We start from the raw sequence: 27,771 nt of genomic DNA, 5'->3' as shown, positions 1-27,771 counted from the left end.
ACGTCAGTGCGCCAGGGGTATAAAAGATGCAGCCGACGCCATTTTCTTTAGTCTTTCTTGCCGTGCGGTGCCCGAAGCAGAAGCAGTTCGCAAGTGCTGGTCGGCCGACTCCTGAGATTTTCGTGTTTGAATTTCAGATCAGAAGTCTTCATTAAAAGTTAAATACCCCGTTGGGGAAAACTTTTTTCTTGCTCCAGACCGATGTCAGAAACAGTTAATAATTGTATTTCTTGTGGGAAGCAAATACCTCATAAGGATTTTCATTCTTAATGTATTCCTTGCCTAGGCCCTGACCACGACGTTGCTTGTTGTCTGTTTTGTGCTAGATTTAACCAGCTCACTATAAAGCACCAGTACGATTTTGCTTTTCACTATTTTGGCAGAAGATTTAATTGCACGATGCCGCTGGATAGCCAACAGACTACAGCTATTCACAAGAAACGCAAAGAAAAGGACAGGCATCCGAGGTCTAAAACCGATGACGAGGCTTCTTCTAAGCCAGTCGCCGGTTTTCAATGAGGTGCTTTCGCAGCCCCTGACGCCCGCTACTTTGGACCCGCAGGCCGCTACAGACTCCCATGTGGAGTCGCCTAGGCCGCTGGAAGATCAAGGCATTTGACCTTTGGAAACTTTCCCTCAGATGGGTCCGGCGCCGCTGAGCAGGCATCGGCTTCTGAGGGTGTTTTCAGACCTACTCAATTGTACATTAAAGCGACTCAAGTTTCAAAGGCAAAGACTAAAGCATCTTTAAAGACAAAGAAACAAGTACAACAGCCTCATGGTCAGGCCTCCATGCCCAAAAAACAGATGCTCAAAATGGCCAAAGACTTAATTACCTTGATCAGGCCCCCCCCCCCCCCCCCTCCTGATAAGAGGCCTAGGCAAGAGACAGAATATGAATCTTCAGATCAGGTTTCCATTTCTTCAGATTCCTCTTCTGATCAGGAATACTCTCTTCCTTCCTATGAGGAGGATTCTGATGCTGAAGAATCTATCCTTTCAGCCTCTCCTCCTGAGGATTACTCTTTTGGGGAAACCTTGCATGCCATGAGGGAACATCTCCACTGGGAGAGCCAAGATTATTCTGAATCTAAGAAAAGGCTTAGGGACTTTTTTTACTCCCACAACACAGGCCCCTAGCTATTCTGCCTGTGTTAGACATTGTAGATGTATTTTCATTGTCCAGTCTGACCCCTGACTCCTTACCTCCAGCTCCTGTTAAGCCGGACAGGTACTACAGGGTGCCTGACTCTCATAAATTCCTTTTCAAGAACCCTGCTGCTGACCCAGAAACTATTTCTCACGGTCCCAAAAGGGTCAAGGCATCCACTGCAAAAAAAACCCTACCCCCTCCGACAGGGATTCTAGGGCATTAGACAGATGGGGGAAAAGAAGATTTACACCTCTGCTACCTTGACTATAAGGGCTTTAAATTGTCAGTTTCATATGCTCAAATATCAGCAATATATTATGTCACTGCTTAAACAGAAAATGTTGAAAAATTCTAAAGGTGCAGAAAACAAAGAAATGCAGGATTTATTGCATGCAGCTGAGCAAGTAGGAAAGCATACTTTGCAATGTGGTTTTGATTCTTTGGAGGCCCTCCTGTAGGGCCACTGTCACGGGTTCTGTCATTAGGAGGCATGCTTGGTTAAAGGAACAGAATTTACCAGATCATGTTAAAGCAAAATTATTAGATGCTCCATTACAGCATGATACTTTGTTTGGTGTTAAAGAAAATGGAGGACAAAGCTAAATCTATGCAAGCAGTCAAGGAATTCTTACAGGTACAGCCTCCAAGATTTAGCAGGCACTGGCCTACAAAGAATTGGTCCTTTCCAGTGTCAGACAGACCACAAAGGGGCAGATACAGACACCCAAGAGGCAGTTCCCACCCAGAAGGTTCATACAGGTCTAAACAATGGGGTGCTTCTACCTCCAAAAGTGGAGAAGACAAATCACAGCCTTACAGGAAACAGTCCCAATGACTTCCCCCTGCCTACGCCAAACACTTATCTTCTGGCAGCGCCTTTAGGGGGAAAACTAGCACTTTTTTCTCAAAATTGGCACATAACCCAGGACAAATGGGTCTTAGACAGTGTCACAGGGCTACAAGTTTCACTTTCATACCCTGCCAAGGGCAAACTGTTGGCCAGACCTACCAAACAACCAATGGGCAGAGGCACAAAAACAAGTCTCATCCCTCATGGACATGAGGGCCATTCAACAAGTACCAGAACAAGAGCAGGGGCAAGGATTTTATTCAAGACTGTTCTTGGTACCCAGAAAGGACAAAGCCTGGAGACCAATACTGGACCTATCTATTCTTAACTCATATCTGGATATACCAAAATTCAAAATGTTGACCTTACAGCAGCTTCTGCCCATGCTGGGCAAGAAGGCTTGGCTTGTGAATTTAGACCTAAAAGAGGCATACCTGCATGTCCCAAGCAGACAAACATGCAGAAGATACCTCCGATTCAAAGCTGGCTCAATGCACTATCAATTGTCTGCACTGCCCTTTGGCTTATCTACTGCTCCCACAGTCTTCACAAAGTGCCTGGCACAAGTAATTGCATTCTGCAGACAGAGGAATACAAATATATCCTTACTTGGACGACTGCCTCATTCAAGCAGAGAACAAGGGCATTCTACTAGAGCATCTGGCGTTTGTAAAAAGATTACTACCATGCCTAGGGTACACAGTCAACGGACAAAAATCAAAACTAATACTCTCTCAAGAGATAATATTCTGGATGCAAGCTTAAATACAACTGCCCAGATGGCTTATCTCACGCCAGACAAACAAAGGCAACTGACTACCTACTTCACACTGTTGGCAACAAAGGCCCAGTTATCTGCAAGAAAAATTCTGCAGGCTTTGGGCTTCATGGCATCATGCATTCTACTAATTCCATATGCAAGACTGCATATGAGGAAACTTCAATGGTATCTAAAAAGTGTTTGGACTCAGCATTGCCACAGCCTGGAAACAATTAACTCTCATTCCCTGCCTGCAACAGGAGTTTCGATGGTGGGCGAAGGCCTGTCGCCAGAACAAGGGACAGCCATTCTTCTTACCCCCAACCAGGCAGACGTTGACAATGGATGCATCAGATTATGCCTGGGGGCACACATGGCAGGAACATGTATTCAAGGCACATGGTCCGCCAACCAGATGCATCTACATATCAATCAAAAAGAGATGCTAGCTGTTCAGAATGCCCTGAAGGACCTACTTCATCCGGGACAACTACTGATAGACCGACACTACCATGGTCATGTGGTATATAAACAAGCAGGGAGGCACTCATTCTTACCCCCTCTGCAGACAAGCCATGACTTTGTGGGGCACAACATTGACTTACCAAGTACATCTGCAGGCACAATTCCTGCCAGGAAAGATAAATACTCTGGCAGACGAACTAAACAGAAACCTCATGGATCCTCACGAATGGAAATTGGATCCACAAGTCTTCAACATGATAAAAAGGAAATGTGGATGCCCGGACATAGATCTATTTGCCTCTCCTCACAACTGCCAACTAAAGAAATTCTGCACAAGGACTTAACACAGACAAGCATGGAAAGTAGATGCCCTGTCTTGCAGCTGGAAAAACGTAACAGTATATGCCTTTCCTCCACTGCCTCTCCTCCCCAAGGTACTCCTAAAGATCAGACAAGAAAAGCCAAAAATGATACTGATTGCCCCAGACTGGCCCCGCCAGTACTGGTATCGAATCCTAAGGACCTTGTCTCAATGCCCAGCCTGGACCTTACCTCAAATACCTCACCTACTGTCCCCAACAAAACAATCAGATCCTGCACAGCCAACTCAAAACCTTAAATCTGGCAGCATGGCAGATAATGTAGTCATACAAAACACACCTCTCTCTAAAGCGGTGATGGATGTCAGTTTGGAGGCCAGGAGGTCTAGTACTAGAAAATCTTATGCTGGAAAATGGAAGAGATTCTGTGCCTGGAACCAGGCACAAGGAATTGACACAGCAGTACCAAATATTCCTCAGATCTTGCAATACTTAACTGAGATGCTGGCAAAGGCCTATCCTTTGAATCAATTAAAATTCATGCCTCTGCCATTTCGGCTCATTACAATATAGAGCCACCAATCTTTTCTCATCCTTTAAGACAATACCTCAGAGGAGCCAAAATCTTAAGGCCTCCAAGGAGATCACCAATACCTGCATGGGACCTCAGTTATGTTTTGGAAAAACTCACTCTGCCCCCTTTTGAGCCAGCCGCTACAGCTGATATAAAGTTTTTATCTTGGAAAACAGCTCTGCTCCTAGCAATAACCTCTGCAAGACGAGTCTCAGAGCTACAGGCACTCATGGCTGTGGAACCTTTTATCGTTTTTTTATCCAGACAGGGTTTCTCTGAGAACAAACCCGACATTTATGCCTAAGGTAGTGTCCAGTGTGGCCCTTAATCAAGCTAATCATATGCCTACCTTTTATCCAAACCCACAGAATAAGGGAGAGAGAATTCTGCATTCTTTGGACATACACAGACAGCTACGCTTCTACTTGAACAGAACCAAAGCTTTCAGAAAGACTGAGCAACTACTAGTGGCATATGCTGCAGGATCACAAGGAAAGGCTATCTCAAAGCAGACTATTTCAAAGTGGATAGGCCACTGCATTTGTTTCTGCTATTCACAACATGGCAAGTCAGTGCCTAAGGGCATTAGGCCCCATTCTACCAGAGCAGCAGCCACTTCAGCAGCCTTCCTCAGGGGAGTACCAACTAAAGACATTTTAGAGGCTACTACCTGGAGTTCAGTGCACACCTTTACAAAGCACCATCATTTACCACTCTACTCTAAATCCAGGGCAGGCTTTGCCACTGCAGTTCTGCAGGGCCTCATAGCCGCTCCTAATGCTATTCAGCTCCAGCCTCCCAACCATAGCTTTGGGATTCAACCCAAGTGTAATGACTGCAACAGTGAAACACGAAAAACATAGTACAGTTGTGTACACTTACCATAAATGTAGATGCTCGAGTGTATTCACTTTTGCAGTCCAGGTTACCCACCCACCATCCCCCATCTCTTTGCTGGAACTTATCTACATTTCTTTAATCTGTACAACCTATGTGGTGTATTTGCTTGTAGATGAAGGTATTGCATATCTTAGTGCATGCATGTTTTATTGGCATATTTTTAGCCAACCCTTTTGGTGGCACCTGACATCTGGGGCAAGAAAAACTAAAGAAAATGGTGTCTGCTGCATCTTTTATACCCCTGGCGCAATGACGTCAGGGAAGAGGCGACAGCAACCGACGCCGGACCTAGACTTTGGAATTCAGGCCGACTGAGGGTAGCCTGCCAGCAGGATAATCCAATCTCTGATAAGAAAATAAGGCCTCTAACCCTTCTCAAAATTAAACTCACATCTAAGCCTAATGACCCTACCTTACAAGATGGTGACATTCACCCCAACCCAGGCCCCGTATACCCTTCCTCTCAAGCATCTAAACCTTCGACCAAAAACACCCTCCTCATAGGGCATCTAAACATACGAAGCATAAACAACAAAGTTGCCTACCTACACACCCTCCTAGATACCCACTGTTTTGACATTCTCTGTCTCTCTGAAACCTGGCTAAAACCAGCCACTAAAGATACTGAAATTATACCACAAGGTTATAATATACTTAGGCTTGACCGCATTAAACGGAAAGGTGGTGGAGTAGCAATACTGTTTAAAAATCATCTTAACATCTCTACCCTTTCAGCCTGTCCAACCCAAGATAGTAAGGTAGAAGCCATCATCACCAAACTTCAACTTAATGCTAAGAAAGCCCTTTACCTCATCTGCATATATATACCTCCTGGAAACAATATACCAATTGTAGAAGACTTTCTCAGTTGGGTTTCCACTAACTACCCCCCAAGAAACAATAATTCTCGGTGACTTAAATATCGACTGGAATACTATCAATACTAACAATCCCACCTCTCACATTAACCTAAATGGTTTCATTCAAACCATTACCTCTACAACTAGGCTTAATATATCAAGTATGAAACAAACTATTTTAGATTGGATTCTTATAAACAATATGAACATCACCTACAAAGTCGGGACTATGCCTGATGACCTCAGTGATCATTGCTTAACTTACATTACAAGGGAGAAGACAGACTATCTCCATCTCCCTAATTTAAGAAAAATACGGTCCACTAAACACTTTAAAATCGACCTATTTCAAAATGAACTCAGAGCTTGCAACTGGAACCCCTTAAAAACTCTTCCACTTAATGAAGCAGTATCATTCTTTAATTCTACTTTCCTTTCTATTCTGGATATACATGCTCCTGAGCGTACTATTAGAATGAAATCTAAAACAGCCCCTTGGCTCTCAAATGAAACTAAAAAACTAATCCTCTCCAAAAATAAGGCTTGGAACAAATGGAGGTCCCATAGAATTAACTCTGACTTGCTTCACTTTCGCCATCTTAGAAATCTTACCAAAAAGGCTATACTCTCCGACAAAAGAAAATTCTACTATGAACTACAAGAAACCAACTTAAATAAACCCAAACAGTTTTGGTCCTCAATCAATAAACTCCTTTCACCAGGAACAGCTAAAACTCCCTCCCCACTAAATGCTGACCCAGACACCCCTCTCCAAACTGCAAACACTTTTAATTCATTCTTTACTGAAACTATTCAAACTCTCGCTAGACAACTAAACAATAATAACTTCTATCCTCCAAATAATCCAGTAAACTCTTCTTACAACTTCACTCTACAACCTATTCCTACCTCTTTCATCTATAAACTTATTCACAAACTAAAACCTTGTACCCCCTCTGCTGACAAACTCCTTATCTTTTACTGGAAAAGGCAGCCAAAGAAATAGCTTACCCAATTACTATACTCATAAACAGGACCATCGAAGAAGGAACCATCCCTGACATTTGGAAAATCTCTCATATTATCCCACTACACAAAGGTGGTGACTCTATTGACTACTCCAACTTTAGACCTATTGCTCTTCTTTCTCCTTTAGCAAAAATTATGGAGAAATGTATTCATCAACAACTTCTACAGTACCTCTCTCTTCACAATATTATAGCTAACTGTCAACATGGCTTTAGACCTCACCATAGCACCACCACTGCCCTCCTTTCCTTTGTAGATACCATTAACAACAATCGCAACAATAATCTTCTCTCTTCTGCCCTATTTATTGACCTCTCCAAAGCTTTTGACATGGTCAACCACTCTTCTTTAATTAGTATTCTTGAATCACTCTCATTTGATAGCCTTGCCATCAAATGGTTTACATCATACCTCAGTAACAGACAACAAGCCATTCTTTGGGAAAACCACATCTCCTCCTTACTGCCCATTACTATTGGAGTCCCTCAGGGCTCCATTCTTGGTCCTCTCCTCTTCTCCCTCTATATAAATGATCTCCACTCTGTAATTCCTCAAGCTACCTGCATTCAATATGCTGATGATTCCACCATCATTTGCTCAGCATCCTCCTCTCCAGATCTCAGATCATTAACTCAAACTATGTTAACAGTAGAAACATGGTTCTCTAGACGGTACCTACTTCTCAACGCTAAAAAAACCAAACTTCTCCTCTTTACCCCCACCACTCGCACCCCTCCACTAAACTTCACCATCTCTTCAAACAACAACACTGTTATCTCTCCTGATACTACAACTAAACTGTTAGGAATAACCATTGATAACAATCTCTCATTTGACCAACATATAAACAATACTATCAAATCAGTTAACAGAAAAATAGGGTCTTTATACCGCATTAAACCATTTCTTACCCCTTCTACAAGAGCTACTATTGCTCACACCCATCTTATATCTACTCTCTTTACGCCTCTCCTATCTTCACCAACCTCAAGAAAACTAACCTAAACAAACTAGTAACCTGCTACAATAACATTGCCCGCTTCGCCACTAGTAAACCTTTTAGAACCCATCACTGCCTTAATCTGAAACACTTAGGCTGGCTGGAACTACAAAACTATCTCATTATCTCACAACTCACAATTGCCCACAAACTACTGTACCAACCTAATAACACTCCTATTCTATCACAACTTATACTCCCTTATAACAATCTCACCTCTCTTCGTTCGTCCTGTAAACTTATGACCAAACCCATAAAGGCCCATAACGTAGCTGGTGACTCCCTTTTCACAAACACTGTTGGTAGGGCATGGAATTTGCTGCCTAAAGACTTAACTTTAATCTCATCTCTACCTCTCTTCAAAAAACAAATCAAACTGTACTTCCATAACCACTGGCTTTGTTCCTGTACTACTCCAGGGTAACTTGCCTCACCCCATCCACTCTGTACCTTTAACCCTTCTGTTTGCTTAATTTTTAGCATCTACCCTACTTCTTCACCCCTGCTGTCCTACTTTTCTCCCTCACCTCCTCTTGACTGTCTTCCTTCTCTTCCTCTCTCATTCCTGACTCCTGTCCCATCACTATTATTTATCTCACTTTTTCCTTCTACTTCTCTACCCCTCTGAGCTTAAACCATTATTCTCTATGGCAAATGCTATATTGCACATCCTTTTATGTACTAGGTAAAATTATTGTGAATCTGATTGAACTTATGTATGATCTCTAACTGTTTGAGTTCCAGAATATATGTTGATTTTATTAACAAGTTGATGTTTATTTCTATTTTATTGTATGTTTTTATTAACAAGTCTGTTCATTTATGTTTTGTGTGGAGCTTTTCTCCCCGGGCCTCTACTGAAAATGGACATATATCCAGCTAGACTAGCCCGGTCAACAAATGTAAAATAAAAATAAAAATAAAAGTAATGACTGCAACAGTGAATACACTATCTACATTTATGGTAAGTGTACACAACTGTACTTTATGCAACATGGGGGAGGCTTGATGCTGAAAATGGCTGGCTGAAGACTGGCTGCCACTGGCCTAGTTCCAAGATGTGTGTTTCTTGCAACAGTCTGATCCTGTCTGTGTCCTGTTATAGCGAGTGCTGTTATAGCGAGTGCTTCACATTGTAATTTACGGGGAGTGCCTTTACAGACCTGTACTGCGTTTCTTTCAAATGTGTTTATCCAGGCAAAATAACTTTCCTTTCAAGAAGTCTTGTATTTTTTACAGAAAATTTGGGATGCCCATGAGAGTTCCAGTCTCAAAAGGAGAAAATGTAAAGGCTTTTCAGAATTCTGCAGGTAATGTTGATGTTGACCGGTGTTTGAAGGAGCCACCAAAGGATGGAATTGTGCTGGAACCAAAAGAACCTGAGGAGCAGCTGCAGCCTCCTATAAACAGCGTATCTTTAGGTGAGGTTGTAAATATGCAACAAATGTATATATTAAAGTGAAAGATTTAACACTTGTGTCCACTTTCACATGGAAAGTCACCTTAGATCAAACTTTCATTTAGCACCCCCCACCCCCACCCCCAAGCAGTTGAACATTTGATATAATTTCTCCCTCCACTACTATGCCCCTCTGGGTGACTGAATACTTAAGTACTCAAACACTTTGCTTTTCATGGCTTTACCTGGTGGGGACATGATCTGAAAGCATTGCAACACTGTAGACATCTTGATGCTTTTCATATTTATCACTGCTTCAATATAGGGGTTATATCCTACCAAGGCTATAACAGCCAGACAGCTACCAAAGCTTCAGGGCACCTTTCATGCACCCAAACTGTCGCAGCTCGAGCTGAACTGACTAAAGACAAGTTTGAGCATGAAGCCCTTCAGAGCTTTACTGTTGCCGAAGAGTATGCTCCACTGAGGCTTTTAAGGATAGATGGTCAGGTTGTGCTTTGCTGGGCAGATAAGTCCTCTTGGAGGAAAAAACAATCTCCTTATGTTTATGAAAGTTTTTAAAGCTTGAGTGTTATTTACCAGACTGCCTCAAGACTATAACATTTTTTAAATGGAGCATTCATTTCTGTCAGTTTAAAAGTGGTGTAAACTAACTGAAAACCTATTTTCTGTGGTGAAATTGTTTTTTTTCCATTGTTGTGCTGCCATAGTGTTTTTCTGGGTTTTTTTTTTTTTTTTTTAACTTTAGTGGACTGGCAATTTTACAGGCATTTGCTGCTTGTCTTCCCATGAAAAGACACCGTTTTCGGCTTGACTATGGGGTAGACTAATGGTCATACTTCCAGCTGCAAAAAGAAAGTTAAGCAGACATCCTTTGCCACCACAACAGACTGGCAGCCTTCCTCAGCTGTAAGGGGGGGGAGGTGACTCTCTGCTGTAGTCCGTTTGTTGTACTTCAGACCCTTACCCCTGATTCCCCTAGTGTAGAAACTACAGCCACAATGGAACAGGGGTTAACAACATCCTCTGTAGCTCCCCTCAGTGGGCAAGGGAGAACAACTCTTATTGGTACTTGGAGAAGGAACAGGGAAGGTGTTGGAATGCTATGCCCATCTGTAGGGAAGCAGTTGCTGCCATTAGTAACATGGTTGGCCCAATTTTTTCTGTCAAAAAAAAAGGGGGGGGGGGGGAACCAAGCATGTATCTACTCAAATTTCTTTAGACAGGAGTAGTTTACCAAAACTAGGTTAGGGTTTAATTCAGGCTATTGATCCTTCTAGTAAAGTTGATTCGGGTAAGAGTTTTTTCTTTTCCTGAAGAGATTCAAGATTCTGAACCTGAACAGGAAGATGCAGGCACAGATTCAGGGGGTTTGTCCTCAGATTTCTGATTCAGACTTTGGAAAACTCAGTTTCTGATTCTCCTTATGGGGGTTTCTCTTTCTCTTGGACTACTGCTAGAATGTCCCGGTGTTTCATTGGGAAACAGAGGTGTCTCAGTCCCTCAGAAAATGAGTTTTTACAGTATTGTAGAGAACCTACACCCATTCTGCCTATTCTGTCTGCTTTAGATCATGTCTTATTGCTTGTAATTTTCCTGATGACTAACTGTCCCTAAAAAGGCAGAATGTGTAAGTTCCTCAGTCCTTTAAATGTTTGTACGCTATTCTCAAACCTGACCCAGCAGCTATAGTCTTGGTTGATTCCACTGCTGCTAAGCACTTTGTTAATCTAATAAGGATGGGAAAGCAATTGATGGGTATGAAGAAAGTGTGTACTTCTGCAACTTTTGATTTTTAGAGTTTTCTGAATTGTCAAGCCCATATGCTGGCTTGTTCTGTCAAATTATGGAAGTATGAGAAATGTTTTTCCCAAGCCACAAAAGCACCAAGGTATCAAACAAAACTACCAAAACCAGTGATAAAAAATAAGTTTTAATAAGCTCACACTTTAGCACCTCAGCTTAACAGCCTTACAGGAGATGTCAGTACAAAAAAAAAAGACTTTATAGCATCATTAAGCATTTAAACAATTATTTAATAAAATTTAACTCATTACAAAATATACTTCAATTGCATTCTTGATTTAAGCCAAAAGGTGTCATGGTGTTTTAAAATAGACAGTTTCTTTACATAATAACTTATTCTTCAAATTATTAGCACCAATAGCGTGTATATGTTCCAAAATGCATCCTTTTAAACATGAATAAATTCCCCCATGAACTGAATTAAAATGATAAGCTATAAATAAGCTTTTGGTGCTAATAATTTCAAGAACAGGTTATTATATAAAAAAAACTGTCTTTATTTTAAAATATAACACGGACACCTTTTGGTTTAAATCAAGAATGCAATTGGAAGTATCTTGTGTAATGAGTTAAATTTTATTATATAATTGTTTAACTGTTTAATTAATGATGCTATATAAAGTCAGTGTTGTTTTTTTTTTTGTATTGATATCTCCTAGAAGGCTTTTAAGCTGAGGCGCTAGAGTGTAAGCTTATTAAAACTTATTTTTTATGACTGGTTTTGGTCGTTGTGTATGAGAAAATGTTTTGTGTACAGTTTCTTGTGAAGACAAATCTGCTTTAAATAGCTTGTTTTCTTCTGTTGCACAGGTCACCACTCATTGTTTGCAGTGTGTGTGTGACTCTGTTGATAATTCTTCCAGGACTATGGGCACTGGTACTGTTTTTTGCTTGGCAGCATTCTCAAAACTTCCCAGTTGTAAAAAAGAAAGATTTTGAATTCTCCCTTGGATGGAGATTTAGTGATTGGCTCGTCTTCTGTAGTGGTGATGAAAGGGTCCAGCTGACCTACGGAATCTCTAAGATATTTCAGTTCTCCTTTTCTGAATAGTCCAATGGATTTACCTCCTCCTCATCCAGTTTTGACAAAAAAAAAAAAAACAGAATAAACTGCTCCAACATAGATTGTCGGTTTACCTGATGTCTTTTTTTTGTCCTGTCCTCAACCAATGAAGTCTCAGATCTGACCTTGGATTGGACTTTGGCCACTTCTAAAGACTTGACTCTGTAGCTCTACCTCCTTCCCTTACCCATAATCCTCCCTTCTAGCAAGAATTTCTTCAGATCTCGTTTGCTACTTCAGCAAATCGACGTGGTCTGCCATAGCTCGAGCAGTGGATAGGATAAGTGTCATTTATAACCTGTTATTAATGTTTTACTCTTGTTCTACCTACCTCTCCTTTGTACCATTAATAGTATATATGCAAAAAAAAAAAAAAGGTTTAGCTTTGCCTTGTGGTACTATCTGGCCATCAGCCTCGTGTGTCTCACTTTTTTGAAGCTTCCTTTTCCTAGTGTTGCCTATTGTAGAGACTTCTATTTTACCAATTTAGGTATTTGTTCTACTTATTACCATTGTTGATGGGCTCTGATATTTTCCTCCCTTTTTCTTTAGGTCTCTGTGTCTGATAAGCCAGCCGAGTTTTTTTAAAAAAAAATGCCTCTGATTCAACTGGCTCTTTAGATCTGTCCTAGATCGAAGTCAGAATATCCAGCTCACTACTGCTACAACTTCACCCTGGAACAACCAGCTCCTTCTCTGATCCATTCACCATTCCTACAGGGGACCCCGAGAAGGACTTCAGGCCACCCTCTACATAATCTCCTCTCAGGTCATCTAGGAGCTTAACCAAAGCAGATGTGGACAGGTTGAAAAAATGTATCTGGGCCGAGATTCAGTTGGAAGATGGAGCCTGTAACATTCCCATCAGCCCTTACCCAGTTGTTGACTCCTACTCTGATCCAACCTTTGATTTTGTAGCCATCGGATCTGAGAGTCCAGAGTCTGCTTGCATCAGATCTGATGGCTTGGCCGCCTTCTACTCCGTTGCTGGTCCAGTCAGCACTGACCTTGTCTGAGATGGAGAGATCTCAGGGCCGAAGCATTGGTGCTGGAAACAGGGTGGTGTTTGACTCCAATCACTGTGGAACTGTCCTTCCCTCTTGGGACCTCAGTGCTGAATAGCTAGGTTCCATTTTCTGCCTCGAGGCAGAGTCATGGTGATGGTCTAAGCAGTCCTGGGCAGTTGTCTTCAGCTCCTGCTATGATGGCCATTGTTTATGCAATGTTTTCTGTCTTTGAGGTGGTTAAAAAAAAATCTTTCTCCACCACTATAGATAAGGTATACTTGCCCTCCTTAGGTCCACCCCTTCTGCAGCTGTCTGCTGTGGTCCCTGAGCCTATACATAATGTTATACCTGGGCAGCTAGTCTGTAGAAGCTTTAAGGCAGTGCTCATTCAAAACTGTTCACACTTCCGAGTTCTGTCCATAGCATCCCACTGGAGAGCCACCTAGGAAGTATATGTGCAATAGGAGGCAGTTAGATTCCCCACAGGAATCCCTCCCAGAAGACGCCAACTTCAGTGATGTGGAAGGGTTCCCCAGATCACCCCTTGAGTGAAATACTCAAGTATTTGAGATAGGTGGTTGCTCTCACCACAGCCCTCCAGGTGTTTACCAAATGCATGGCAGTCGTTGCTGCTCATTTGAAACTGCTGGTATTCTAGGTGTTTCCACATCTCAATGACTGGCCCATCTCTGTTCCCACAAAGCCTCTACTGATTCAACCCAGGGAATACTTGCTCCAACTATGGCTTCAACTGGACATCACAGTGAGCTATACTAAGTCTCAACTCTTTCCCCCCCACTGACATCCTGGAGTTCATTGGTGCTTGTTTGGCTCAAATCACAAGCTTACCTCACTCAAGAATAAATACCATACAGAGTCAAGCATCTCGCATCTTTCTCATCCCTGCCTGCTGGCAAAGTTAGTTCTACAGCTCCTGGTATCTATGGTAGCTTCCATAACCCTAGCAAGATATTACATGAGGGTACTACAATGGACGCTTGCAGTACAATGGTCTATAAGAATTAGCAAAGAACAGCACCTGGTGAATCATAGCAACAGAAATTTCTCAGGGCTGCTGTTTTATCCTTCCAGAGCCACACTGACTATGGATGCCTCCCAAAGGGGGGGGGGCACATTACTTGGGAAGGACGATCCAAGGCCCTTGGTCCTAGTTGGAGGCCAATCTTCCCATCAGTGTCGTGGATGAGAGCAGTCCTGTTAGCATTGCAGGTGTTTCAAGATGCTCTCCTACAGGGGTGATTGCCATCCAGACAGAAAGTATCGGTAGTCTGGTACATCATCAAGCAAGGGGTAACCAGGTCTTATCCCCTGTGTCGACAAGTGAAGACAGTTTGGCAGTGGGTGCTTACTTTTGATAACACATATTCCAGGGAAGTTCAATGTGCTAGCAGACAGATTGTGCAAGTCCATCTTACTCCCTCGTGAGTGGTCCCTTAACACTTTTATGGTGGAAGAGATTTTCCGTCGATAGGGCCAGCCATTGCTATGATTTCTTTGTTTCCCTTCTCATTTCCAGGTGCAGCAGATACTTCACCCTGATTCCTCCAGAGGGGGAGTCACCATGAGACTTTCTAGTCTATGACTGGCTCCCTAAGCTCCTGTGCGCTTTCCCTCCTACCCCTCTGATTCCCACATTTCTACAGAAAGCATCTTACTGGAAATGCAAAGTAATCCACATTGCTCCTTTCTGGCTTCAGGTAGGTTTCCCTTTCCTGTGGCCTCATCTGCTGCACCCTCCTTGGTTGTTGGATCTAAACCAAGAGTTCCTAACTCACCTGGACATTCAGACCTTCAAGTTGACTGGTTTCTTCACTTCTAGTGATGGCTAGACAGTCCAGGTTTTCCTGTCTGGTCAAACACATTTTCATATCGTCACAGAAGGATTGGAAAAGATTCTGCCTTTGGACTGTACAGGGATAATTAGACCCTTTTTCGGCACCCATTCCATCTATTCTAGATTTTCTTGCTTCCTTTTTTAACGGTGATGCTAGTTACTCTATCATAAAGATTCAACATGCAGCTATCTTAAATTTTCGTGTAGGACATAACCATTCCTCTTTAGCTTTTTCTAAATTATGTAAGGCTCTTCTTAAAGGTACATTTCACTCCGACCCCCCCCCCCCCAATTATGGACACTACTCCACCCTGGGGTTTAAATATACTTCAAGCCCTGACTTTGACCCCCCCCCCCCCTGTTTGAACCAGCTGCCAGGGTGGATTTAAAATTTTGTCTTGAAATACTAGTTTCTCAGTCACAATTCCATCAGCCAAATGAGTATCAGAACTCGAGGCCCTCTCTTCTAAGCCACCATATCAATTTTTTTTCGGGAGGACAGCATGCCTCTCCACACTAATCCCTTCCATCATACCTAAGGTGGGTACAGAAACCACTATGAATCACCCCACCAGCCTCCCTGTTTTCTTTCCAATTTTTTCCAACAAAGTACGGTGCATGCTGCATATTTTAGATGTGCATAGACAACTTTGATTCTGCATCCACAGAATGAAGTATTTTCAGAAAATCACACCAGCTGTTTATTTCCTTTTCCAAAGCCAAACTGGATACATTTGTCTCAAAAGTGAATTTAGCCAAGACACTTCACCTATTTGCATCTCTATTGTCTGTTAGGAAAATAGATTGATACTTCCTAAGCCTCTTAAGGTTCATTCCACCAGACGGTGTTCACATCCTCTGCTTTCTGGGCTACTGTACATGACATTTGCAGGGCTGCCACTTGGTCGAACACTCAGACCTTTATTGTTCAATACAAAATGGACATTCTGCTTAGAAACAGGGGAACATTTGTCTCCATTGCACTCCAGAATATCCTTCTCTGAGGACCACCCTTGGGTTTCTCTAGCTAGGGACTCCATCCCATTGGTTTAGGAATGGACAAAGAAGACGACCGATATAAAAATGATGTACTCACCATAACTATGCATCTGTGTTGTCTGTTTTTGTCCTTCCTCAAATCCCCACCCTTTTATTGGCCTCCTAGTTTGACCTGAGTGTTGTACTGCTTGACTGTTGATGAGCTCCAGCCTTTCCTTTCTCTTTCCTCTTTTTCCTTTATGTGGTTGTTTTTTGTTGTGGGATATTATAACTTTTCACTGTATATTTTGCACATTTTAGCTGCTAATCAGAGACCCATCGTTTGAAGGACAAAGACAACACAGATGCATAGTTATTCATTCCTCAACTGTTAGGTTTGGATCTGATCCTTGTATCTGACTCTGCTGCTTCTTCCAAGTCATAGGCTTCTTGAACTCCTGAGCTTCTCCCTTTTACCCACAATGCCCCACCAACCTAACATACCTCCGATCTCGTTTGCTGCCATGCGACCAGATGTGGATTACGCTCGCTCAAGCATTAGGCTTGTTCTTACTCAATTTGTCTTCTTGAGTGTAGTTTCCTTTTTTTCTTGGTGCAAAAGGAGGCACTTTGATTCCCCACAAGAATCTGCCACTGTAGGTACTAAATTTGATGAAGGGGAAGAGTCCCCCAGACCTCCACCTGATGTTTCCTTTGGAGACCTCTTGGAACTTTTTAAACAAAGATGTGGTTGGTCTCCTATTGACCCTTTCCAAGAGGAATCTGTGTTTCTGGAGGCTTTCAGGTCTAGCCCATCTACCTCCTAGACGACTTACTCTGCCGATAAGCTTGTATATCTGATCTCTCAGTGGTCATGGAAGGAACCGGACACCTGTTCACAAGAGACCAGACAAAATTCTCGCACCTCCAAAACACACTTATTGAGGAGTGCCAGTTGATGCCATGGTCATTGCATCAGCCATGAGAAGGAAACTAGCTGAACAGTGTTCCTCTGTCCACCCCCATAACAGGGACTCTAGGGCACTGGACAGGTTTGGGAAGCAGCTTCTCGACAAAGAGGGCAAGATCTTTGACAGTGGCTGATCTCTTCCATACACTTTCTGATAGCAATTTTCCCAGGGAAATCTGTAGTGATTGCAGAAAAGTTAAGCAGGTTAATTCTGATGCCTCATTAGTGATCTCTCATTGTCAACATGGCAGAGAATATTCTATCAATGGGGCCAACCATGTTGCCATCTGTATGCCTCCCCCCTCAACAAGAAATGCAGCAGGTTCTCTGCCCTTATCCCCCAATGGGATAGTCACAGAGAGATGCTCTTATTTTATGCTTGGCCTTCCTGTCTCCTATACACCTATCCCCATTACTACTCATTCCCACATTTTTACAGAACACTTCTCAATTGAAAAAAATAGTTATCTTCATTGCCCCTTACTGGCCTCATCAGATTTGGTTTCTGTCCAACCCCAGACCTCCTGTCTCACCCAACAGGCATGGCTCACCCAGACTTAATAGGCCTCAAGTTGTTTGCATAGTTTCTGCAGTTCCATTGACTGCAAGACAGTTTAGGCTGTCCTATTGTATTTTATTTTCTTCCCATAAAGCTTTCTCCAGAACGATTTACAAGGGTAAATGGAAAGGATTTGCTCTTTGGGCCATATGCAAAAACATGGATCCTTTTTCTACACCAATTTCAAATGTCCTTGACTTTTTAGCCCCAATTTTTCAGTGAAGGTGCTAATTTCTCAACTATTAGAGTACAATTAGCAGCCATTTCCAACTTTCATCTGGGGTAAATCTGCCTTAGCTTCCTCTAAACTTTACAAAGCCTTTCTAAAAGGAGCCTTTTTACTTAGTCCTCCATTAAAGGATCCTACCCTTCCTTGGGATTTAGGAAACAAACTAGGTACTAGAAAACAAACCAGGTCCACAATAAAAAGGAAGTCCAACGGATCACTGAAGACTTAACCACACAGAGTTTATTCAAAAAGTAAACGCAAAGCGCTTTTCGTCGCTCAATGTTTGAGCAACTTCTTCAGACATTAATCACTTTGTCTAATTGATTATTTATACTCACGTCACTAAAACCACTTGATTATACATCAATTACAATTTAAAGTGATGTAGTTACATAACATCATAAGGCAGCAAGTAATATGTATTAAGAATATGTATGTACAAATAAAATATATGTATATATATTTAAAAACACATAAATCAACTCACAAATAATGCATCCAAAAGAAATAGAAAACAGAACTTGATAAAATAATACAAGTATCCAAAACAAGTTGTCAGTATAATCAAAAAATCTACAAGAACTTCATATCAAGTATATGCTCCCTAAGCTTAAATAGTAATAAATTCAGTTCAAATGTTCAAGTAACAAAAACTCAGTAAATATGTATTTTTGAATATAAATTTTGTTATATGGATGTTTCCTTTTATATTTTATATTATATATTGTGTTAGCAAACCAGGACAACATTTCAAGACAGCCTTTAAAGAATATAAAATTGTGTGACGAAATCATACCAGGCTCAGTTAGCCTTGTCGTTAAAAAGTATTTTTATATATATATAAAAAATGTATTTTTTATGTAAAAATGTATATATATATTTTTTTTTAAATATTTATTAAATCTTATATATACATCTCATAAGAAAGGTATAAAGTGAGCCCATACACTACAAATACATTAAAATTCCTTATGGAATTTAGATTTAATAAACTAAAAAATATATATATATATATATCATGTCTAACTTTACACAAAAAGGGTTTTGAGTATAAAATAGAAATAATACTGTAATAGAATAGGTAAGACTATCACATAAATAAATATAATATTTATTATTTCCTATCCAAACTCCTTAGTTTTAGTAGACAGCTAATATTGCAATGGTCGTTTAACCCTGGGTAAACAAATGCATTAGTACGCCATTGCCAAGTTAGTTCTCGCTCTTCTAAAAGCAAGTTGTAAGGTCCACCCCTAAGGTTCGTCTGAATCTGGTCTAATGCCATGAATTTAAAATTATGGCCCGGGTTGGCTAAAATGTGTTAAAACAAGGCATTCTCTACCTTGTTATTCTGTATAGCATATGTGTGTTCATAAACTCATTCTTTAAAGTGCCTTTCAGTCTTTCCTACGTAGAAAGCTGGGCATAGTGTACATGAAGCCACGTACACTATAAGTTTGGAGTAACAATTCAATTTATATTTAACTTTGTATTTATTGTTAATAGTTATATACTGTCCACTACACATGTGCTTACACATATTACAACTTACACAAATTGTCATACCTTTTTTCCTACTAAAATTGTTAACATTATTAGCCTCTAAAATGTTTTTCATATTATTACCCCTTCTATATACAATTCTAGGGTATTCAAATAATTTATTAGAAATACTCCTATCTTGTTGGACCAAAGTCCAATTTTTAAATAATAACTTTTTTAAATTCCTTGGGATTTAAACATCTTACTTCAGGCCTCAACTCAACCTCCCATTGAACCTTCTGCTAAATCTGATCAAAAAATCTGGAAAACTGTTTTCTTAGCTGCTATTACATCTGCCAGAGTAGTCTCAACTTCAAACACTGTCCTCTAACCCTCTTTATTTTGCTTTTCACAGGGACAGGGTTTCTGTGCGGACCAATCCATCCTTTTTGTCAAAGGTAGTTTTTGAGCCTAATATTAATCAGGTCATTAATCTTCCAGTGTTCTATCCAAAATAGCCTAGTACCAACCTATGAACCTATCAGCCCTAGGGCCTATACAAGCCTAGCCATAACAATTCCCTGGCTATTTCTTCCCACACTATTTACTTCCCTAAATTTTCGAATAAGGTGAGTATTTGTTATATTTGTTAGATGTGCACAGACAGTTACGTTCCTACCTTCATAGAACTAAGGATTTAAGAATGTCTGAGCAATTGTTTCCTTTTTAGTTGAAAACTAGACAAACCGGTATCTAAAGTTACTCTGCCAAAAGGTTTAACTGATTGATTGTATTAACCTTTGTCCATCAAAAAGTGGGCTTACCTTTACCAAAACCACCAAGAGCATACTTCACCTGGTCTATGACAACTTCATCAGCCTTTTTATCTAGAACTTCTGTGGATGAATTGTGTAGCTGCAACTTGGACAAATCCTCATACCTTTATTGATCATTACAAATTGGATCTGGACTCTAGAGGAAAAGCAGACTTTGGCTTGGTGGCGCTATGAAATATCCTTCCCTAGAGTCCTGATGGGATTTGGGTAGCTGGGGACACTGTCCCAACAGTTGAGGAATGAATGAAAATTAACATCAGATTAAAAAGTTATGTACTCCCGATAACATTCCATCTGTGTTGTCCATTTTAATTTTTTTTCAACTTCTCACCCACTTACCCTGTCCCTTGTTCTACTCTTGGAGAGATCAGAGAGTATTGCCGGAACCTCTGTCTGTTCCTTGTTTGAGCTACAGCTTCCGTTCTTATTTTCCACTACTCTGTAAATTGTATGGCCAGCAAACTCGATCGGAGGTATGTGAGGTTGGTCGGGCATTATGGGTAAAAAGGAGGAGCTCGAGAGTTTAAGAATCCTATTATCTGGAAGAAGTGGCAGGGTCTGATCTAAGGGTCAGATCCAAACCAAACGATTGAAGAATGTAAATGGTCAACACAGATGGAAGATTATGGTGGGTATATAACTTTTTATTTCTTTAGAAGAAATGGCTATAGGTTCCAAAGAGTCTCAACCCCCCCCAAAACCATGTACAGTCCAACGAGTCTGACTGTTCAAGACCTTGTGTCCTCTTCCCACCCTGGCCCTTTTTTCCCCCAGAAAGTTTGAATCTCCATTTTTCTCTTTCACAACAGACAAATGTTTCAGACAAATGAGTTCTGAAAATCAATCAAGGTAGCAGATGGCAGTGTGAGAAAATTCCTCCTTTCCAGAGCATCATTCTTCATCCTGCAGGTTAGACTCACTTTTTTCCACCTATTCATCACGTACTGTTTCAAGGAAGTGATAAAATCAGTTTCTCCTTCCCAGGTGGAGAAAGAGGTTGTATTCAAGAATGTTTCTAGTGCCAACGAAAAAAATACTTTGAGACCAGTTCTGGATCTTTCTTTCCTAAATCTGTGATCGTGCCTAATTTCAAAATGTTGTCACTTCACAATCTGTTGCATCATCTTTCTCTTTCAAGTTTCCTGGTAACACCAAACTTAAAAGATGCTTATCCCAACTTTATTTATCCAAGCTTCAGATGTTAAGATTTTGTATGTTTAGATAACATCAGTTCTCTGTCTTATACTTTTGACTGTCCACTGCACCAAGAGTGTTCACAGTGTCTAGTTCCAATTATAACTCATTGCAGCCTACAGGGCATCTGCGTCTTTACATATTTAGAGGGCCTACTTATCTTTGCAGAGTCTTCAAAGTTGTCAGTAGTCTTTTGCTTGGGTGAGCAATCTCTTGCTTACACTGGAATTCCAACAGAGCATTCAAAAGTCTCTCCCCCTCGCACAGGATTGTGTTCCTTGGATGTCAATTAGAGACTTCAGTTAAGAGATTTTCTTCCATGGGGAAAAATACCTTATTTAGATCTATTTTTAAAGTTTTTCAGTCAGACTTCAGTCACTGAGAAGGGAATACCTCAGGATTTTGGGTCTCATGGCATATATGACTGTCATGATACTTTTGCCAAGACTACATATGAGAACAACACAGTGATATCGGAGATCTCTTTGGTGCAACCATCAACGCTCCTTATCTCTTCAAATCCAAGTGCTGGAGTTTGTCAGAAGAGAAATCATTTGGTGGAGATGGCAGATTTCTTTAAATCCAGGTCTTTCCTTCTCCCTCCATGCTTCCAAGCAGTCACCACAAACTGTTCAGACTTTTCTTGACCAGTTTCAGGAGGAATAAAAATGCAGTGAGTGTGGGACACCAAGGTCTGATGCAAGCACAAGATGCTTACCCTGATCAAGGCAATTGATTCTCTGAACCATCTTTGGTCCCCAGGACATCAAGTGGTTACTGACAATACCACAGTCCTGTAGTACATCATCCAGTGGGGGGAACCTGGTCATAGCCCCTTTGCAGACTAGTCATGTTGGCTAGGGATATAACTTCACAGCACAATCTCACTCTACAAGCATCCTACATTTCTACTGAGAAACTGTGGCAGACAAGCTGAGCAGGACTAGAGCCAGACCCTCACAGATAATTAGATCAGGGAGTCTTGTGAGATTTGATCCATCTATGGGAAATTCCTCAAGTAGACCTCTTTGCCTCCTCTCTGTCGACAATCAGTTTACAAAATTCTGTTCCAGGACTTTATGCAAGAAGGCCTAGAAGACTAATACCTTTTTCTTTGGACAGGAATGTTCCTGTATGCCTTTCCACTAATATCCAAGGTACGTCTGAAGATTCTGAAGGAATCCCACAAGATCATTGTGGTGAATCCCTTCTGGCCCAGTCAGCCATGGTTCTCCCTTTTGGAAATGGCCGTGGGTAATTACCACAAATTTTCGCAGAGATTAGATCTACTAACACAAGACAAGGGGGTTTGATACACCCTGGCATCAGTCCCCTTAGTTGACTGCCTGGATGTTAAGGTCTTAATTCCTCTTAGGCACCTGTTTTTCTGAGGATGTGCAGCAGGTACTAATAGAGGCAAGAAAACCTGCTACTAGAAAATTGTGTACTAGTAAATAGAAAAGGTTTTCTAGTTGATAACATAACCAGTTCCCATTCAGGGCTTTTTATCCTCTGGTTTTATTCCTCTGTCAAGACTCCTTATCAGCCATTTTTGCATGTCTGCCCATGGATCCTCCTCTTTCAATACATATCAAAATGTTCTTGAAAGTGGTTTTGAATAAGAGATGATCTAGAAAACTGGTGGCCTCTCCTTGGGAACTTAGGTTGGAGAACCTAATACTTGCTCAGTTTTAACCAGCTAATCTGTCTGACTTGAGGTTCTTAACATGTAAAACAGAGCAATCTGAGTTTGGTAGCTCTTATGGTAAGTGAACACTATCTCATCTTCTATAGGGACAGGGTTTCCTTGAACTAATGCTTTATGCCCAAAGTTCACTTTGAGCCAAACTATCCAGCTCCCTGTTTTCTTTGCTGAACCTAAAAATGAGGGAGAAAGGATACTCCATACCTTGGATGTCCACAGACAACTGTGGTACTATCGTGACAAGTCTTTTTCAAATCTTTGGGTCAATTGATTTATTTCTTGCTAAGACTAGAAGGGGCAACCTGTGTCAAAACAGACCATGTTCAAATGGTTGTTTGTGGAGATTGTTTAGTTATACTCACTATATCAAATCCATTAGAGGCCCACTCTACCAGGGCCCTGGTTTCATCTATGGCTTTTTGGAAAGGGATGGATTCTAGAAGTATTCTTGAAGCTACTTGGTCCTCTACATGTACAAAGAACTATAAGCATGATTCCTTCTCTAGGTCCAGATTAAGCTTTGTTAGGACCATTCTCCAGGGGCTTTTGGTCTCTTCTCCTTCCATAGGTAGCTATGGTAACGTACCCATATAGGTAAGGCTACTGCAGTAGTGATAACGAAGAACATGGTTTAGTTGTGCACATTCTGCTTACCATTAACAGCAGATGCTTGAATGATCACTGCTACAGTAGCTCCCCCCATCCTTGTTTTTTAGTGTATTTTTTATGCCAGGGTGTGGGCATACATTGTTTTGTTCCTTTCTGGGCTCAGCCTGCCTCTCTGCTGGCAGGAAAGCTCTGAAGAGCTTCAAGTCCAAACTTGTCTTTGGCAGCTGAGCTATTCCTGTTATAATAGTAAGGTGATTAGAAGGCTGCAGGAAGGATTGGAGGCAAGAATTAAAGTGTGAGGGTTCCCCTCTGACAAGTTGTTTTATTTGTCTGCTTTCTCCTTTATTTGCTTTATGTATAGAGCTATTGGCACAGAAAATAAGGGAGTTAAAAATGCAAGTATGTAATTGGTATGGTAAACAAGAAAAGTTGGCTTTATTTGCAGATAATAATTTTGTACCTGATAAATCCAGAGACACATCCCAATGTTGTGGAACATTTTGAGACAGTTTCAAGTCCTTTTGGGATATAAAATTAATGAAGAAACAAATGCTATAGTCGTAAATTTTTTTCCACACATGAATTGTTTCAGCAATACCCATATTTATAAGGACACAATAAGATGAAATATTTAGGAGTATGGATTAAGAAGGCTTCTGCTATGGCAGCTAAGTATATGTAACAGTCCACAGCACACAGGATCCGAGGCCAAATAATCCAACAGCAGGCAATAAAATCAAATTTCTTTTAATTCCAAAAACAGCACACGTAGTCGGTTCTAAATAGAACAGCAACATAGATAAGCCAAGCGCTTTCACCCAGTATATTACTAGGCTTTCTCAAGGCAACAAACAGAGCTATCCATTACACATCAGTTTTAAATAACTAGTACAATTAAATGGTAACTCCACCCATCAATTAGAAGTTAATACCTTTGATAGTGTTGTGTTAGACATAGTACAAGGAGAAACAGTTTCTCAAGTTGAATATATATGTTTGTGTAAGAAATACTTCTTAATATAGTCAATAATGGTAATAATACCCTGCAGAGTGCCTTGTCAGTGCAAAATTCATAAAGGTACATCATAAATTAAAAAAAAAATTAAAATTTGAAATGATTATTTATTGTTACAAGTTGGAATTAAAATTAAATCACATTTCTTATTCCAAAAACTAAAATAGATAGATAAATAATAAATAGATCAAACTTTTTACAGTGACATTGTAAAAAATGGGGAGCTTTCTGACTAATGTCACAACACTACCCAATAACAACAACAACAAGAAGAACAACAAGAAGGTGAAAGAGGAACAAGTGAACCTATACAAAATTAAACTAAATAGTCACATATTTTAACCGTGCTCTTCTCATTTTTAGAATGCTGTTAATATTTAAGCCCTCATTCATTCCAGGAGGGGTGCAGGCATCCAATTTCAACTGCCAGAACAGTTCTCGAGTCTCCAATTTGGCCTCCCAGTTGCCCCTCGTGGGTCTGGCACCACCTGCTCCAACACCAAAAATTTAAGGTTCATGCCTTCACATATCTGGGAGTGTTTGTAAAAGGCATTGGTGTCCTTACATTTAGTGATATCATATTGGTGCTCGTATACCCTTCTCCTAAGCTGTCTCTCGGTTTTACCAACGTAAAACCCAGAATAGAAAGTACAAATACCCAGGTACACCACCCCTTTAGTTGCACAGTTAAAATGTTGATGAAACTTGTACTTAAACCTTCTTGAGGGAATTGTGATGGTGTCTTGGTCAAGCATATATTGGCATTGTTTACATTGACCACATTTTAAAGTGCCAGGCCTCTGATTGTTTGTCATAACCCATATTTTTTCTCCCCTCAAACAGATCTTTCAAATTTCTACCTCTTTTTCTGATAAAACTAGGCATCAGGGGAAAAAATTGTTTAAGATCAACATTAGTAGATACTATGGGCCAGTATTTTGTAATAATGTTTTCCAAGTCATGTGAGCTGGAAGAAAAGGTGTATGAAAAACTCTCCTTAAACTTGTCATTCTGCTTTTTACCGGTTCTTCCACCAAAGGTACACCAGTGCCCAAAAGGGGGTGAAAGACTGATTCTCTTTTGCCAGTAACCTCCAAAATCAATTGATTTATCAGGTCTACCGGGTAGGCCTTTTCCAAAAAGAGTTCGTGCAAGACCTTAGTCTCTTGCTCATAGTATTCCAAAGTACTACACATTCTGGAGGCCCTGATAAAGGAAATTTGATTTTATTGCCTGCTGTTGGATTATTTGGCCTCGAATCCTGTGTGCTGTGGACTGTTATATTCTTGGTTTATTTCGACTTGTACGTTCTAGCTAAGTATATGTGGCTAAGCGAATAAACGGAAAATGCAAAAACTGAGAAAATGGAAGATATTTTCTATGGACATGGATAGTAAAATGAAAGCAGTGAAAATGTTTAGTCCAAAAATACAGCCGCACCAGAACCATCATTGCAAGAGCAAACTACAGTTAAAAAATGCACTGAAAAGACTCCACAAAAGAACCACAGAGGAATGCTGCATTTAGCGCTTTCATTCAACAAGAACTTCATTATACAGCTCAAATGGAAATGACATTTATATACTTCCTGTAATACTAACACCAATTGCCAAAACATTGCAACATTGTCCTTCTTAGGAAAAGCATTCTTTGTGTGTGTGAGCGCGCATGTGTATATACACGTGTGTGTGTGTGTGTGTGTGTGTGTGTGTGTGTGTGTGTGTGTGTGTGTGTGTGTGTGTGTGTGTGTGTATAATATATATATATATATATATATGTGTATATATATATATATATATATATATATATATATATATATATATATATATGTGTGTGTGTCTGTGTATATCACTAAATATTTAATATACTAGTTTGTAAAACATATTTAGTATTTATATAAACCCAAAGTGCTATCTACGTGACATTGTCGTTGCCATTTAAGTTACAAGTTTTCTAATCTTGGTGTTACCGCCACATATATCCAGAGACCTGTTCCAAAACCAGGAAAAAAAAAACTTATGAAAATCTGTATATATTAGGGAATGCTTGAATGAAACATTATTTTCATCCCAGGTTTTAACAGATATAAGGTGTTGATAAATTCTCTTCCATTTTTCCTTTATAAAAGTTTTACAGGTAAGGCTTTCAGTTACATATACACTACCCCTGATAAATTACTGGTAAAATGTTGATTTGCTCCTATAGTTCTACTCGTGTTGGATAAAAAATAAGGGTCATCTGAAATATGTACAAAACCACAGATGTGTGTACCCTTAGGTTTACTGCTGCTATGAATAACATAGACTGTGTCCAACCTTTCTAACACAAACTTTAAATTTTACCCTCTCTAAATTTTACCTTCTCTTGTATATAAAACAAGGGGTAGTTTCCAAGAGGCCAAACAATGCTGGTACCTTTTATAGTTGTCCAATTGTCTGTTAAAATCTTGATAATGAAACTGTCAACAAACGTATTAATAACCATAAGCAATGAATTCACCAAGTTATCATTGCTGTCACTTTTGCTGACTTTCCTTTCTAATAAAAGTAAAATAGGCAATATAAATAGTTCTACATGGACCTACTCAAAGCCCTGTCACTATATCTGTATCCTACAGACTAACGGATGACCTGTGTCTGGCATACAAGGCATCCTCTAACACAATACTGTTATAATTTGACTTGCTGATCTGCAGTAAATCTATCAGAAATCTGTTTAGGGATCTAAACCTCTTCTGCACCATCAGCAAAATGATTTGGAGGGACCTGTATATTTTTCAGAAGATACTGCTGCTCTGAAACAGACCGGCTGACATTTGGGGATTTGGGCACTTATGTGGAGAGTAACCAAACTTTTGACCAATGTGTCTATTGTAAGAAAATATTTTCTATTTGCACAGCTTATCACAGCTTATAAACTGGGATTGTGTCTAGATCTGTGGATGTCATTCTTCCACTTCACTTAGCCCTCACTATGTCAATTGAATGAAGTGCCCCCTTTGGTATGCATCTGTCCAGAAACGTGCAACAGCTGGGGCACCCACAAAGATACTTTACTAAAAGGATGCAAGGCCTAAACAACATGTCCTACATGGAACGCCTCAAAACCCTTTCACTATACTCTGTATGCAAT

At 40.4% G+C, this 27,771-nt stretch overlaps 1 protein-coding gene across 3 annotated transcripts in view; it reads left to right on the top strand.

The window, feature by feature from the left end:
* LOC122793038 overlaps positions 1-27,771 on the top strand; it is a 1,023,021-nt gene that overhangs the window by 330,897 nt on the left and 664,353 nt on the right. For all 3 annotated transcript variants that reach the window (XM_044060702.1, XM_044060700.1, XM_044060701.1), the window contains exon 6: positions 9,151-9,332. In XM_044060702.1, the coding sequence (XP_043916637.1) occupies positions 9,151-9,332 (182 nt within the window). The remainder of the gene's footprint in view (positions 1-9,150; positions 9,333-27,771) is intronic.

The sequence above is a fragment of the Protopterus annectens genome, chromosome 2.part0 (genome assembly GCF_019279795.1).
Source record: "Protopterus annectens isolate FY-2018-M chromosome 2.part0, PAN1.0, whole genome shotgun sequence".
Taxonomy (NCBI): domain Eukaryota; kingdom Metazoa; phylum Chordata; order Ceratodontiformes; family Protopteridae; genus Protopterus; species Protopterus annectens.
The sequence above is the reverse complement of the archived record's forward strand: the minus strand, read 5'-3'. Positions and strand labels throughout refer to the sequence as shown.